Source organism: Hylobates moloch, unplaced genomic scaffold, assembly GCF_009828535.3.
Source record: "Hylobates moloch isolate HMO894 unplaced genomic scaffold, HMol_V3 SCAFFOLD_15, whole genome shotgun sequence".
NCBI classification, from domain to species: domain Eukaryota; kingdom Metazoa; phylum Chordata; class Mammalia; order Primates; family Hylobatidae; genus Hylobates; species Hylobates moloch.
This window is the reverse complement of record NW_026652290.1, coordinates 54300256-54316103: the sequence shown is the minus strand read 5'-3', so window position 1 is coordinate 54316103 and position 15848 is coordinate 54300256. Positions and strand designations below refer to the sequence as shown.

Below are 15848 nucleotides of genomic sequence, written 5' to 3'. Positions count from 1 at the left end.
CCTGCCTCAGCCTCCCGAGTAGCTGGGACTACAGGCGTCCGCCACCATGCCCAGCTAATTTTTTGTATTTTTAGTAGCTGGGTGTGGTGGTGGGTGCCTGTAGTCCCAGCTACTCAGGAGGCTGAGGCAAGAGAATGGCTTGAACCCGGGAGGCGGAGGTTGCAGTGAGCTGAGATCACGCCATTGCACTCCAGCCTGGGAGACAGTAGTGAGACATCATCTCAAACAAAAAAAAGGTTTAAAAAAACCTGCTACCATTGACATCTGTTGTTTTCCTGTTTGGTTAATACATATGAATACATATAATACATATGAATTTCCTGTTTGGTTAATTCATATGAATTAAGGTCTTCAAATGAAGGTAGAAAAACCTATTCAATTGAGACACACTCACACATTTTATTAAGGCTCTTAAATTGAAACTCATCATTTTGGATGTACATTCAAATTCTAAACGCAACAGTCAAAATGCAGTGACTGTAATAAAATGTAATAACCTCCTATAAAGAAACGATTGGGGACTATCACTTTTGTGATTTAATAACACAGTGAAAATCCAGGAAGAATGAATTGAGTTCCTTCTAGGAGTTGTTTATCCTGCTCATGCTTAAGATTGATGATTTCGTGAAATAAAGAACATTATTTAAGTGAGAAAAAAACTGATTTTTTTTTTAAAGAAATCATCACTCTCATTTGAAAGATTTGCTTTCTTATTTCCTGTAAGTACATTTTGTTTTTCTAATTCAACTGTAACCTCAGGACCACTGTACAGCACTTAGTAAACCTGTCTTTGTACATGCAATCTAGTTCTTACTAACTGCCTTCTCAAATGGAATAGAACTATAACACACAAATAAAAGGGAGATGTACACACACAGGGAAAAACAGGAGGAAAATAAAGACTAGAATGTGAATCTTATTTTTAACAAGTATCAGCAAGGAAAATGAGACCCTGGTTTCATAATTAATTAAATCTGCAGAATGCCAATTCCATTTGGTGTTAAACAGTAACCCAATGTAAACCACGATTCTGGAATAAGATTAAAAAAAAATAACAAATACCCGAGTGAATATAACAATATGGATAGACCAAAAAGAAAAAAAATCTCACACACAATAATCACTGCAAGAAGATCCCATAGGTTATAGAAAACATAAAGGAACTTTAATATCCAAACATTCAGGGTAAAGAATACTGGATTAATCACCTATTAAGTGTGAATCACTTCAGGTTCTTTACAGTACCAGAAAGTAAAATCTAAATTTTGCATATTGCAGCGCATGAAACCATTTTAAAAACTTTAATTTCCCTACCTGATACTAATACCAGTATGATTTTTAGACTGAAAAACTAAGAGTAAGACTTAAACCAAAGATAGAGGTGTTCCTGAAATGTGAATTTGTTCAGTAGTAACCTTTTCATCTTAAGTACTGATACCACTTTCTTCTCAAAAAGTAGTCAATGTACATTTTAAGATTTGTGCAATAAGCCAATATGCTGGATAATAAAAACTGCTATTACTGGAGATAGTCAGAATGAAAGAAAACTATTTAAATTATTTATGCCCAAATAATTTACCCTGCAGTCCATGAGATGTACAGGAAATAATTTTTTTAATAAGAGAAAAATGAGGGTCCTAAAGTAGAAACATAAGCCAGAAGAAATCTAAAAATAGCTTCCTGACATTTTATTTTTTTAAAATATTTAATTTAAGCTGCTTTTGGTTGCATGCCCTGATCTGTAGAAGTTAACAAGGAAATAAAATTTCCAAGTATTTAAAAAATTTACTCATCTTCCATAAAGCGACTTTTAATGTATCAACACTTAAAAATACACAGTGACTTAATGAAATATCAGCACAACTGCATAGAATTGAGCTCCAGAGAATTATACACTCGAGCTGTCTTTCCTGGGCTCTGGTTTACAAGGGTATTGGCTCAGAGACCAGCTTGGAGTCATTTGCCCCTACCCGGGAAATGCAGGCCAGGAAACTTAAGATTTTGCAGGCCTTTTCTGTTTCTAGGTAAAATGCAGGGAGCTCTCTGAAGGTCTTGAAAACCATCAACCGTTCAAATATGTATACTGGGACCTTTCCTCTCTGAGTCAAGGAAGAAGGAGGTTTGTGACCTTCACTGAAAACAAAGTGAAACTTCCCATACAAGTCTTCTAAGAGACTCTGAAATATACTAGAAATTTCAAAACTAGAACAATGCCAACAAAGATTAAACCTCTTAATGCTTGGAGCCACCCCAAAATAATAAAATCGGGAACTCCAGGAAAACAGGTACCAAAAGAATCAAAATAACGATTGCACTGAGGATTCTCTTATTTGAAGGCTGTTTAAAGAGGTAGGATTTTAAGGTTTTTGTTTCTCTTTTGGCCTCTGAACATTTAAAAAATGCTTTGCCCAGCTGGTCCTTCAGGCAAAATTTGGAGGTCACAATGAACTCCAAGCCTGACACAAAGATATTCTACAGTTTCACAGCTATCATTTGTACATATTAAGTTGATTCACTCTTTTTGAGCAAATCTACCTAGAAAACGGCAAATTAATATATTCCTTTACATACAACTTTGTGTCTCAAAATTCTTGAAAAACAAGAGCAGATGACTTTGTATTCAAAGACTACCAAAGTATGTATTTGATTTTCACATGCAAACAACTTAAAACCTTACAAATCTCATGTCAACTCTGCATGATGCCTTGAAGGAAATGACATACAAAGTTTGCTAACTGTGCAAAATATTAAATTGCTAAAACATTTTACATAATGAAATAATACATGTAAATGTTGAAGTTGACACATGAAATTAACATGGCATAAGAACTTATCACATTTCAGATATTTTCTTTAGTAACAAGTTTTTGTTTTTATAGTTCCTGGTACACAGCAAAGTTTATCACGAAAGATAAAAATCCTTTTAAACAAATCCAACAGGAAATTCTTGAGGCACCTTCTCATATAAAACACAAGATGAATGCAATTATCAATCCATCTGAGAAAAGTTTTCAATCTAAATGAACATCATTTTTTCCATTTAAGTATATTTTACAGAACTCTAATAAGGCAAGACAAATTTGTGAAAAAAGATGTAGATACAAAAATGATGTAAACTAATAATTTATATTAAAAAATCCCAAAGGGATAACAGTGGAGATGGGACAGCTCAAACAATGCCTTTTTTTTTTTAACCTAAAACAGAATTGTGCACAAGCTGAAGATGACAAAGAACTTCTAGACTCTGCACAGTTTTGGTTTTTTTTTTTAACATCTTTATATTACATGTTTTAAATCATATCAGGAATGCAAACTAGAACTGCACACTACTTCAGTGGAAAAAAGTTCAATATTGTGCAATTTTCTGCCTCTTAATAGTTAAAAAGTGGCAGCAATCCCTGCATTTGTGTTTGAAACAAGGATCTGAGAAACTTTATCAAAAAAGGTAATGAAGGCAAAAATTGGCAGACATCCAGCATCTTGTTTCTTTTTAAAACAATGTGGATGATAAGTAATTTCATGATTAAAAATGAATCTTTTAAATAAATACATTGTATCTGACATTTGCACTGACTGATTTGATAAATCTTTAAGTAAACAACGGCTTTACTACACTCCCTGTAGCCTCAAGCCACTGGCTTTAGATTCTGGAGTCCTTTTTCACTGGGTTTCATACCCTGCCACTCGATACCCAGAAGGCTGATTGGGCAACATGCTGCCATTTTGCCCTTGAGGTGGTTGCACTCCATAATTTGGTCCCATCCATGGTGCAGAAGACTGTGTCTGACTGGTGGAGAATGTGAAAGAAGCAGAGGGGAGAGGAAATCCACTGATTAAAATAAAATATTGGCAAGAACAAACAACAAGAACAAATCTGGGAAATGGGAAACATACTTTTTCTTAATCCCAAATAGAATAATTTATGCCAGGGAAAATGAAAGCTTTTACTAAAGTTTTTTTCTCTTAAAAACAAGCATCCCTGTATGTTTAATTTGGACAGTTTAATTTTGTTAGAAATTAAAGCTAAGAAAATACCCTGAACTTATCAATATTCATCTCCTTTGAATATAGAAAAACCTAACCCCATTCTTGGAAAAGAAAACTGTCCATCTCATCTCTGTATCTTGGTTGAACATATCTGTTGAGGAAACCACTACCTGAAAGAGTCAGGTAGGTTCCCTACAATGAAAAAAGAACATTATACTACTCAAAGAAATCAAAACAATTATTAGCATATGAAAGCTCATAAAAATTCATAACATTACAAGATTTTTTTTTTGAGACAGGTTTCCATTCTGTCACCCAGGCTGGAGTACAGTGGTATGATCTCAACTCACTGCAACCTACATCTCCCCAGGCTCAAGCGATTCTCCTACCTCAGTCTCCCAAACAGATGGGATTATAGGCACGCAACCACCATGCCTGGCTAATTTTTTTTGTACGTTTTGTAGAGATGAGATTTCGCCATGTTGCCCAGGCTGATCTTAAACTCCTGGACTCAAGTGATCCGCCTGCCTTGGCCTTCCAAAGTGCTAGGATGCTAGGATTATAGGCATGAGCCACCGTGCCCGACCACAAAATTCTTTTTTTTTTTTTTTTTTTTTGAGACAGTCTTGCTCTGTTGCCCAGGCTGGAGTGCAGTGGCATGGTCTCAGCTCACTGCAACCTGTGCCTCCCAGGTTCAAGTGATTCTGCTGCCTCAGCCTCCCAAATAGCTGGAACTACTGGTATGCACCACTACACCTGGCTAATTTTTGTATTTTTAGCAGAGGTGGGGTTTCGCCATGTTGGCCAGGCTGGTTGCAAACTCCTGGCCTCAAGTGATCCACCCACTTCAGCCTCCCAAAATGCTGGGATTACAGGCAGGAACCACCACGCCCGGCCCACTAAATTCCTTTTTAACTTCCCAAGTATTTTTATTTCCAGTGTGTTTTTCAGAAATGTAAGTAAAATAGTGTAATTCAGGGTGTGTAAGGAAGCTTGCAATATAACAATGCATATTGAAAAAACCCTTTGTACAGAAAAAAGCATAATGAATACAACAACTAGTATCAAAGTCAGTGTATATAAGAATGGCCAAGTGACCATTAGTCATGTGAAAAGCTTAACAACTATTAAGCTCTTATTTTCTTATTAAAAAACAATTTTAAGTTCTTTCAAGGCTATAGTTACGCTTTACATAAGAGGCCCTATTAGCCACTAATTCTTAAAATTTCTTCCTACTTAAAATTTCTTTAGACATTTTCAAAGGTTAGTAAAGGAAGAGATCAGATATGCTTACTTAAATCCTTGCTGGTTCCATGCCTGGCCATACATTCCATACGCAGGAACTTGCCAACCATTAGGCATATACTGGCCAATTTGTTGTGCATTTCCATACCACTGGCCCCACTGGCCATAAGGCTGGGGATATCCAATTTGATTCTGCTATTAAATAAAATTTAGTATTACTTGAAGTTGTATATATACAATCCTAATATGTTGATACCACAAATTCTTAGCCAAAACACACAGGGCCATCATTACAATTAAAATGACAGGATAAACAAGAGTTGACTGCTTAAAAAAAAAAAAAAAAAGTGAGGTTATACTGCTGTAACTCTACGTGATACTCTGAATGGCATAGTTTTTGGAAGCCATCAGTTGATACCCTAGTAATAAATGTTAAACTTAGTAGAATGTTTAAGTGTTTGGTATACTATCCACATGATTGTTTCCTTTAGATAGGGAAGATGTGATTAGTTATTTCTATACTCAGCTTACTTAAGAAACTTATATAGTTTAGGATTTGCTTACTCCCATCTCTGTGCTCCATTTACAGTTTCCTCATAGAAATCTTTGTGGAATCAAGTTTGAACCACTAAAGCTGCCTGGAAAAAAAAAGGCAGCAAAATCTGGAAGAAAAATGCCAAGGCCATAACTATATTTACAGCTTTATTTTTGTTTCAGTTGAGTCAAGCATGCTTGTGAGTTCTCCAAATAGTATGTGAATAAATCTACCAAGTATTAAAAAAAGATTTAATACCCTTTTAGGTTTCTCGGAGCATTTTAAAATCCACTGTGTGAGCATGAGTCAATTGAGGCGGTCACATTCATCATGTCACCACTGCAATCCATGAAACACCATTCTGGAACTATAATACATGTAGGAAGAGCCCTTATATACTATCATTTTAGCTAGAAACTTATTAACAAGGATTATCAACAATCTTCACCTTAAAATAACATTATTAGCCCAACAATTACTTCTCAAAGTTAAGAACCCTCTCACCTGTTGCACGGGATTTATCATATCAAGAGTTTCTTTGCCCCAATAGCATTTCACAACATGACCTTCAATGGTAGTACCATTAACAGAAACAATTGCATGTGCTGCACTTTCATGGGAATTGAACCTATTGAAAACAATATTAAGAATCACCAATACAAATTCTTTTAAATATTTATGAATAAAACCTACTTTTAAAAATCAAGGTGTCTGGGGTAAAACAGTTTGTGTAACATGGTGTATTTTCTTTGCTATTTTTTTCAAAGATCTTGTAGTTCTGGGGAAACTTGTGTTAACAGAGAATGTGTGTTTCACTGGCCTCGTGTTAGGGAGGGAGCTATAAAATCACAGAGGCAAATACGCTAGATGCTAGAGAAATTTCAATTTTTTTTTTTTTTGAGACGGAGTCTGGCTCTGTTGCCCATGCTGGAGTACAGTGATTGTGATCTTGGCTCACTGCAACCTCCACCTCCTGGGTTCAAGTGATTCTCCTGCCTCAGCCTCCCGAGTAGCTGTGATTACAGGCATGCACCGCCATGTATTTTTGTATTTTTAGGAGAGACGGGGTTTCACTATGTTGGCTAGGCTGGTCTCAAACTCATAACGGTGATCCACCCGTCTCGGCCTCCCAAAGTGCTGGGAATACAGGCGTGAGCCACCGCACCCAGCCAAAATTTCAACTTCTTTACAACCAAGGTAAATCTTTAAGAAAACGAGGTAAATGTTCAAAAAATATTTTGGAGGAAAAAGTTTATTTTTTATTTTTATTTATTTCCTGGTTTTCCAGTTATATCACCAAGAGAAAAGTTTTTTTAAAAAACCATCCCTACCGAACAAATGAATATCCTTTATCTGGAAAGACTCGAATTTCCATTATTTGTCCAAATGGTGAAAAAGTCTGACGCATTAGTTGTTCTGTTAGACAAAAAACCAAAACAAACAAATCACACTAAGTTATATAAAAATCCTACAAATATTAAGCTTTGCATTTTAAAAATTAATGCCACACAGGGCAGGCTCCCATACCTGTTAGCCCAGAAGTAACACCTCCACAGTATACAGTACAGTTGCTTGGACTAGACTGATTTACAACCTCATCATATGATAGCTGTTTGGTATTTGCTGGTGAGAGAAAAGGTTTATGTCTTTAATTCATTAAATAAAATGTGCAGAAAGAGAAAAGCAGCATTCACTACACTACTGTAAAGGTAACATTAACCTTGATCAAAATGCTTATATTACACATATTATACTTCAGTTCAGGATTAAACCTCCCCCATGAATGTCTAAAAAATTACCCAGTATTTTCTATTTAATAGGAGACTTGACATTAGAAATAATATTATTTATAATTACAAAAATGAAAACTAAGTACATTTTTGAATAGTAGTCTTGATTTGCTTCTCATCTATTTCTGCAATAAGTCTCCGGGAACAGCTCTAACATTTAAAATCTAGTGTATTTTTCTCCAAAATTCCACATTTCCTTTTCTTCTCCAATACACCTACACTCATATGTACTCTTTGGAGCGGGAGGCTTTCGGGTTGCCCAGTTAGTTCTGATTTGTCTTCCACCAAGCCACTGGCCACCCATCTGTTGAATGGCGTTTTCAGCATCCTGTTCCGTACAACATTAGAAACAATAAAGAAGTCACTATTAGTTGATGTTAAACAACTTTTAGCAGTAGAGAAAACTTGGTGCTTTTCACAAATGTTTAAGTGAAAATGCTTTATGAAATACACAACATATGATAGCTTTCCTAAAATGCAATGGTGCTTTTTATATTTTTAAATTTTTTTTTTTTTTTTTGAGACAGGGTCTCGCTCTGTCGCCCAGGCTGGAGTGCAGTGGCGCGATCTCGGCTCACTGCAAGCTCCGCCTCCTGGGTTCACGCCATTCTCCTGCCTCAGCCTCTCTGAGTAGCTGGGACTACAGGCGCCTGCCACCACGCCCGGCTAATTTTTTTTGTATTTTTAGTAGAGACGGGGTTTCACCGTGGTCTCGATCTCCTGACCTCGTGACCCGCCCGCCTCGGCCTCCCAAAGTGCTGGGATTACAAGCGTGAGCCACCATGCTCGGCCTAAATTTTTTATTTTATTTATTTTTTGAGATAGAGTCTTGCTCTGTCACCCAGGATGGAGTGCAGTGGTGTGATCTTGGGTCACTGCAACCTCTGCCAACTGGGTTCAAGTGATTCTGCTGCCTCAGCCTCCTGAGTAGCTGGGATTACAGGCATCTGCCACCATGCCTGGCTAATCTTTGTATTTGTAGTAGAGATGGGGTTCTGCCATATTGGCCAAGCTGGTCTCGAACTTCTTTTTTTTTTTAAGTCTCGCTCTGTGGCCCAGGCTGGAGTGCAGTGGTGTGATCTCGGCTCACTGCAAGCTCCGTCTCCTGGGTTCATGCCATTCTCCTGCCTCAGCCTCCCAAGCAGCTGGGACTACAGGTGCCCACCACCACGCCTGGCTCATTTTTTGTATTTTTAGTCGAGACAGGGTTTCGCCATGTTAGCCAGGAATGGTCTTGATTTCCGGACCTTGTGATCCTCCCAACTCGGCCTCCCAAAGTGCTGGGATTACAGGCGTGAGCCACACTGTGCCCGGCCCTAGTCTCGAACTTCTGACCTCAAGTGATCTATCCACCTCAGCTTCCCAAAGTGCTAGGATTACAGGCATGAGCCACCATGCCCAACCCAATGGTGCTCTTACATTATTTTTCTCTTATTTGAATATTAAACTTTGGGAACATTAATCATCTGAAAAGGTCCTGAGCCCAGCAGCCCTAATGAGGTAGATATCATAAAGTTCATGCAACTCAGACTACTACAGAAGAAAATCTTACTTTAAACAATCTAACAAGCTTGTTAACAATATATGGTTTCTCATTCATCCAACAAATAAATATTGAACAGTTATGTTCCAGGCATGCGGTTAAGAGCTAGGGATACACTGGGAAACAAGCATACATCATCTCTTACATTCTTTTGTGCGGAACAAATAAAGCAATTACAAATTGTGGTAAGACCTATGACAGAAACAAAAGGCTGAGATAGAGAATATGGGCACAAGGATCTACTACAGACAGGATGAATAAGAAAGGTCTTTCTGAAATGACACTTAAACTGAGCCTGACAGCAATAGGAGATAGCCAAGTTAAAACAATGAGGAAGAAAGCCCCAGTGGAGAGAAAAGTATTGCAAAGTGTGTTAAAGCACAAAAGTTTGGTATGCATCTGAAAGCAGCATGTGAAAGACTAGTTTCAGTGGAATCTAGCGAGCAAAAAAGAATGTCAGAGAATGAAACCGAAAGATTTTAAGCAAGGAATCATCATGACCTATGTTTTATGAAGGCCATTCTTTTTTTTTTTTTTTTGAGATGGAGTCTCGCTCTGTCTCCCAGGCTGGAGTGCAGTGGTGCGATCTTGGCTCACTGCAAGCTCCACCTCCTGGGTTCCCGCCATTCTCCTGTACAGGTGCCAGCCACCGAGCCCGGCTAATTTTTTTTATATTTTTTAGTAGAGACGGGGTTTCACCGTGTTAGACAGGATGGTCTCCATCTCCTGACCTTGTGATCCGCCTGCCTCGGCTTCCCAAAGTGCAGTGAGCCACTGCACCCAGCAAGAAGGCCATTCTTAGTGCTAAGAGGAGAATGGCTTAGGATAATGGGTAGTAAGAGGATAAAGATACTTTATGAAACTTGTGCAATATTCTAGATTTTTAAAAAGTGTTGATGGCCAGGAGCATTGCAGTAGCAGTGAATGTAACTTAAACTCAGGGCCACAATAATGGGGGCTGGAGGGGACACAAGCAAAAGGAGAGAAAAGATAACTCTTAGGTTCCTCTAGAGAAATTGGAAAGACAGCATTTATTGAAATGGGGAGAAAGACAAGGAAAGAAAAGGGGAACAGGTCTGAGGAAGAAACAAAAAGCTCCATTAAGAAAATCTTTGAGATGTCTGTGAGACATATAAATGAAGACCATTTGTTAATAAGTGTGGAACATAGAGAAGTAGACTGCAGATACAAAATTCGTGCAGACTAGAGAAAGAGCTTAGGACAGAGTCCGGAAAAACAGCAAAACTTGAAAAATGGGTAAAGGAAAAATCACTAGCTAAGGTGACTACGGAGGAGTAGCCAGTGATGAAGGAAGAAAGCCACAAAAGTGTACGGTCCAGGGAGCCAAGAAAACAGAGGTTAAGAGGTGACCTTGAAAATAGAGTAGCATTGGTACAAAGTGAGTGTAAAACCAGCTTAGAGTAGACTAAAAAGTAAATGGAGTGTAACTTTTGTATGCACACATCAAAGGTAAGCTTAACCTACTACTGAAGGAACAGGCAAATTCAAGGCCTTTCTTGAAATACGAAAAGGAAATGCTTTAAAAGAAAAAATTAAATAGGGTCTTATTTTGTCATCCAAGCATGATCATAGCTTACTGTAGCCTTGAACTCCTTGGGCTCAAGTGATACTCCCACCTCAGCCTCCTAGTAGCTAGGACTATAAGCATGCACCAACATGCTTGGCTATTTTATTTATTTATTTGTTTATTTTTTACTATGGTAGGAACGGCCTTTACTGGTTGCAACAGGCAACGAGAGGGATTCGGGGTCCACAGATTAGGTTGCCAGGCTTTTTTTTTTTTTTTTTTTTTTAATGGAGACAGGGTCTTGCTATGTTGCCCAGGCTGGTCTCTAACTCTTGGGCTCAAGCAGTCCTCCTCCTGCCTTGGCCTCCCAAAGTTCTGTTATTACAGGAATGAGCCACTGTTCCTGGTAGGAAATGCACATTCTTAAAAAGAAACAAATATTATCACCCTAACTAGTCCGAACTCCATGAGATGCTTAACTAATGTTTTGTGTTGAATTGTGTCCCTCAAAACGATATGAAGTCCTATACCCTGGTATCTGTGAAATATGGCCTTATTTGGAAACAGGGTCTTTGCAGAAGTAATTAAGATGAGGTTATATTGGATTAAGGTGGGCGCCAAATCCAATGACTCAAGTCCTTATAAGAAGTAAAGATTAGACTGGGCACGGTGGCTCACACCTATAATCCCAGCACTTGGGAGGCTGAGGCAGGTGGATCACTTGAGCCCAGGAGTTCGAGACCAGCCTGGACAACATGATGAAATCCTGTCTGTACAAAAAATAGAAAAATTAGCTGGGCATGGTGGTGCAACACCTGTAGTCCAAGCTACTTAGGAGGTTGTGATGGGAAGATCACCTAAGCCTGGGAGGTCAAGGCTGCAGTGAGTTGTGATTGTGCCACCACACTCCAGCCTGGGTGACAGACAGAGTGAGGCCCTGTCTCAAAAAAAAAAAGAAGATGATTATATGGATACACAAAGAGAGAAGATGGTCATGTGAAGATGAAGGCAGAGATTGGAGTTATACAGCTACAAGCCAACGAATGTCAAGGATTACCAGCAACCATCAGAAGCTTGGGAGAAGCAACAAAGGATTCTTCTACAGAGCCTTCCAAAGAGCATGGACATGCTGACACCTTGATTGTGAATTTCACGCCTCCAAAACATTGAGAAAATAAATTTTTGTTGCTCTAAGCCATCCGGTTTATGATACTTTGATACAGCTCCACAGGAAAAAAATAAAACTACTCACTCAAAAAAGTGGAAAAAAAACAGAGATCTATCTAAGTTGGTGGTTGTGAATGGGAGATCAAGTAGAAGCATATGCAAACAACTCTTGAGAATTACAGCCCAGAAATGGGGATATAGTTAGGGAAGGGATGTGAGGATAAACAGTGGTTTTGATTAAAAGATACTAGATGGCCGGGAACGGTGCCTCATGCCTATAACCCCACCACTTTGGGAGGCCAAGGCGGGCGGAATGGTGGAAGCCAGGAGTTCAAGCCGAGCCTAGGCAACAAAGTGAGATTGTTCCTACAAAAAAAAAATTTTTTTTTTTTTTTTTTTTTGAGAAGGAGTCTTGCTCTGTCGCCCAGGCTAGAGTGCAGTGGCGTAATCTCGGCTCACTGCAACCTCTGGCTCCCGGGTTCAAGCGACTCTCCTGTCTCAGCCTCCTGAGTAGCCGGGATTACAGGCGCATGCCACTATGCCTGGCTAATTTTTCTATTTTTAGTAGAGACGGGGTTTCATCATGTTGGTCAGGCTGGTCTCGAACTCCTGACCTCATGATCTGCTTGCCTCGGCCTCCCAAAGTGCTGGGATTACAAGTGTGAGCCACTGTGCCCAGCCTTTAAAAAAAAAAAAAAAAATTAGCTGGGCATGGTGGTGTACACCTGTGGTCCCAGGTACTCCGGAGGCTAAGGCAGGAGGATGGCTTGAGCCCATGAGTTCAAGGCTGTAGTGAGCTATGATCACACCACTGCACTCCAGCCTGAGTGACAGAGTGAGACCCTGTCTCAAAAAAAAAAAAAAAAAAAAAAAAAAAGGAGATCCTAGGTTGATGAGAATGATCCAGTAGAGACGGAATACAGTGATGACACAGAATAGTAGTAATAACAAGAACAGCACATCATGATTCCATTTATAGGAAATGTTGAGAACAGGGAAATCTACAGAGACAGAAGATTGACAATTGTTCAGGGCTGGCAGGAGGGGCATGAAAGGAGAAGGATAGTGACTGCTAATGAGTCATGTAGCTTCTTTTTGGGGTGGTAAAAATATTCTAAAATTTATTTTGGTAATAGTTGCACAATTCTGTGAATTACCTAGAAACCACTGAATTAAAAAAAAAAAAATTTTTCCAGCCTGTCGCCCAGGCTGGAGTGCAGTGGTGCAATCTCAGCTCACTGGATCCTCAACTTCCTGGGCTCAGGTGATTCCCCCACCTCTGCCTCTCAAGTAACTGGGACTACAGGTGTGTGCCACCACGCCTGGCTCATTTTTCGTAGAGAAGGGGTTTTGCCATTTTGCCCAGGCTGCTCTCAAACTCCTAGGCTCAAGTAATCTGCCTGCCTTAGTCTCCCAAAGTGCTGGGATTACAGGTGCGAGCCACTGTGCCCGGCCATACTGTATACTTGAATTATATCTCAATAAAGCTGCTGTTTTAAAAAAAACAACAACAACAACAATGAAGCAGTGGCAGCATAGGCTCAAAGTCCTTGAAAAGGCAAGAGAGGTGGGGACACAAGCATAAGTGATTTTGCCTTTGACAGGAAGGACCTTTCCTGTACTATAATAGGAGGAAGAATGGGAAGGTGGATGAATTTTATGTAAGTTTGGTGGTTGAAAGATGAGAAACACGTTTGCCAAGACGGTACTCTGTATTCATCTAAAGTGTGTGACCATTAAATTAGAAGCAAAACCACCTGAACTCAGTTTTTTTCCAGCAACATTCAGTTATTTTGGGGTAGGCAGAGAAGCTAAGCTCAATCAGTATTGTGGTTTTCCTAGCATATAGAACACAGGAAGAGAGATTGGGGGTAATTGCAATCAGGGCTGTAGCACGGCGTAACAGAGCCAAGCACGTATCACAAATTTTACATAAGTTGAAATTTATAGAAGATTTTATAGAAGATTGTATTATTTACTGCCGGGCACGGTGGCTCACGCCTGTAATCCCAGCACTTTGGGAGGCCAAGGCGGGTGGACCACAAGGTCAGGAGTTTGAGACCAGCCTGGCCGACATAGTGAAACCCTGTCTCTACTAAAAATACAAAAAATTAGCTGTGCATGGTGGCGGCACCTGTAATCCCAGCTACTCGGGAGGCTGAGGCGGAAGAATTGCTTGAACCTGAGAGGTGGAGGTTGCAGTGAGCCGAAATCGTGCCTTGCACTCCAGCCTGGGCGACAGAGCGAGACTCTGTCTCAAAAAAAAAAAAGATTATATTATTTACTCAAAGTTACATCTGTTTTATAATGGTTGTCAGAATTTGTATACATCTCTGGCTAACTCCAGAGGCCATACACAGGTTATCAATAGACATCCTTTGCTATTTGACTCTAGTTCATACTAAATACACATTCAACAGTGATTTTTATATAGCAGAACCCTATAGTCCACAATCTCGAAAATGTGAAAAATGAGTTCCTAGCCCATCAAACCCCCAATTTATTTCCCTAAGTTGCACTAAAACATCCTAAAACCTATGAATCAATCCTCTAAGGAACTCAAATTAATCACAGCTATCAATCCATTATAGAAGGTATTTTTCTACCTTTCTAAAATATTATGCTATGCTTATAGTAAAGTTTTCAGAGCCAAATAAATTCTCTTAATTTTTATTTTCTCATCTTACAGGAAAAAAAAATCTTTGGTAGATGGGACATGTACATGATTGAGCTTGTATTGTTTTCACCTCTCAATATACTTTAAAATTTTCAACTTTTCTTTTTTTTCTTGAGACAGGGTCTCACTTTGTCACCCAGGCTAGAGTACAGTGGCTTGATCACAACTCACTGCAGCTTTGGCCTCCTGGGTTTAAGTGATTCTCCCGCCTCAGCCCCGCAAGTAGCTGGGACTACAGACATGCGTCGCCATGCCTGGCTAATTTTTGGTAGAGATGGGGTTTTGCCATGTTGTCCAGGTAGGTCTTGAACTCCTGACCTCAAGTGATCCACCCACCTTGGCCTCCCAAAGTGCTGGGATTACAGGCATGAGCCACTGGGCTCGGCTGAATTTTCAGAATTTCCAAAAAATAAAAAAATTAAAAAAATTTAAGAAAAGTAAAATAAAATATATATATATTTTGCAGAGATAGGGTCCCACTATACTGCCAGCGTTTATCTCAAACTCCTCAGCCTCCCAAGGTGCTGAGGTTATAGGCATAAACCACTGTGCCCGGGTAATATATAATTTTTAAAAAAGTTCCTATCCATCACAGTATTTTATTTATTTATTTTTTGAGACAGGGTCTCACTCTGTCGCCCAGGCTGTGCTGTGGCATGATCTCGGCTCACTGCAACCTCTGCCTCCTGGGTTCAAGTGATCCTCCTGCCTCAGCTTCCCAAGTAGCTGGGACTACAGGCGCCTGCCACCATGCCCGGATAATTTTTGTATTTTTAGTAGAGACAGGGTTTCACCAGGTTGACCTGGCTGGTCTCAAATTCCTGACCTCAGGTGATCCACCTGCCTCGGCCTCCCAAAGTGTTGGGATTGCAAGTGTGAGCCACCGCGCCCAGCCTCCTCACAGTATTTTATTAGCTACTTTTAAACTACCATGGGAATATAAACTAGGGAGATAATGAATTAAATCCATAAATGGGATTTTCAACATCTACCTTTGGCTGATAATTTAAACAACTTTACTTTCTACATTCTGAAAACATCTTATCAGTACTCTGCATGCCTCAGGTGCCAATAAATGTTAAACAGACAAAACAGAAGAAGATCTCTTCTAGTGAGGGTTTATTTTAATTATCAGTAAAATAAACAGCAGACGAAAAAAAGATTAGTAATTAAAATGGAGTGTTTCCATTCTTTACTTCTTTAAGCATTGTCCATGCACTTCTCATTGAGCTCACCCATTTGTTGAAAAAGGAGACAAAGCCATATCCCTTAGACTTTCCTGTTGCCATGTCTTTTACCACTCGGGCATCTCTGAAATCAGAAACAATCAGAAGTTTAGGTTTGCAAACTGTCCTCTGGATATCAAATGAGAATTT

The 15848-nt window shown here is 39.3% G+C and overlaps 1 protein-coding gene across 13 annotated transcripts in view; it reads right to left on the bottom strand.

Moving 5' to 3' along the window:
* Positions 1–1141: 1141 nt before the first annotated feature.
* TIA1 (TIA1 cytotoxic granule associated RNA binding protein) overlaps positions 1142–15848 on the bottom strand; it is a 38889-nt gene continuing 24182 nt past the window's right edge. For 7 of the 13 annotated variants that reach the window (XM_058429061.1, XM_058429063.1, XM_032179030.2 and 4 more), the window contains 7 exons: positions 15708–15783; positions 7777–7885; positions 7295–7390; positions 7099–7183; positions 6272–6395; positions 5282–5427; positions 1142–3787 (listed from right to left, as the gene is read on the bottom strand). In XM_058429061.1, coding sequence (XP_058285044.1) covers positions 3661–3787; positions 5282–5427; positions 6272–6395; positions 7099–7183; positions 7295–7390; positions 7777–7885; positions 15708–15783 — 763 coding nt within the window. In that variant the 3' untranslated portion in view covers positions 1142–3660. The other 6 variants (XM_058429062.1, XM_032179031.2, XM_032179033.2 and 3 more) reach the window with 4 other exon arrangements.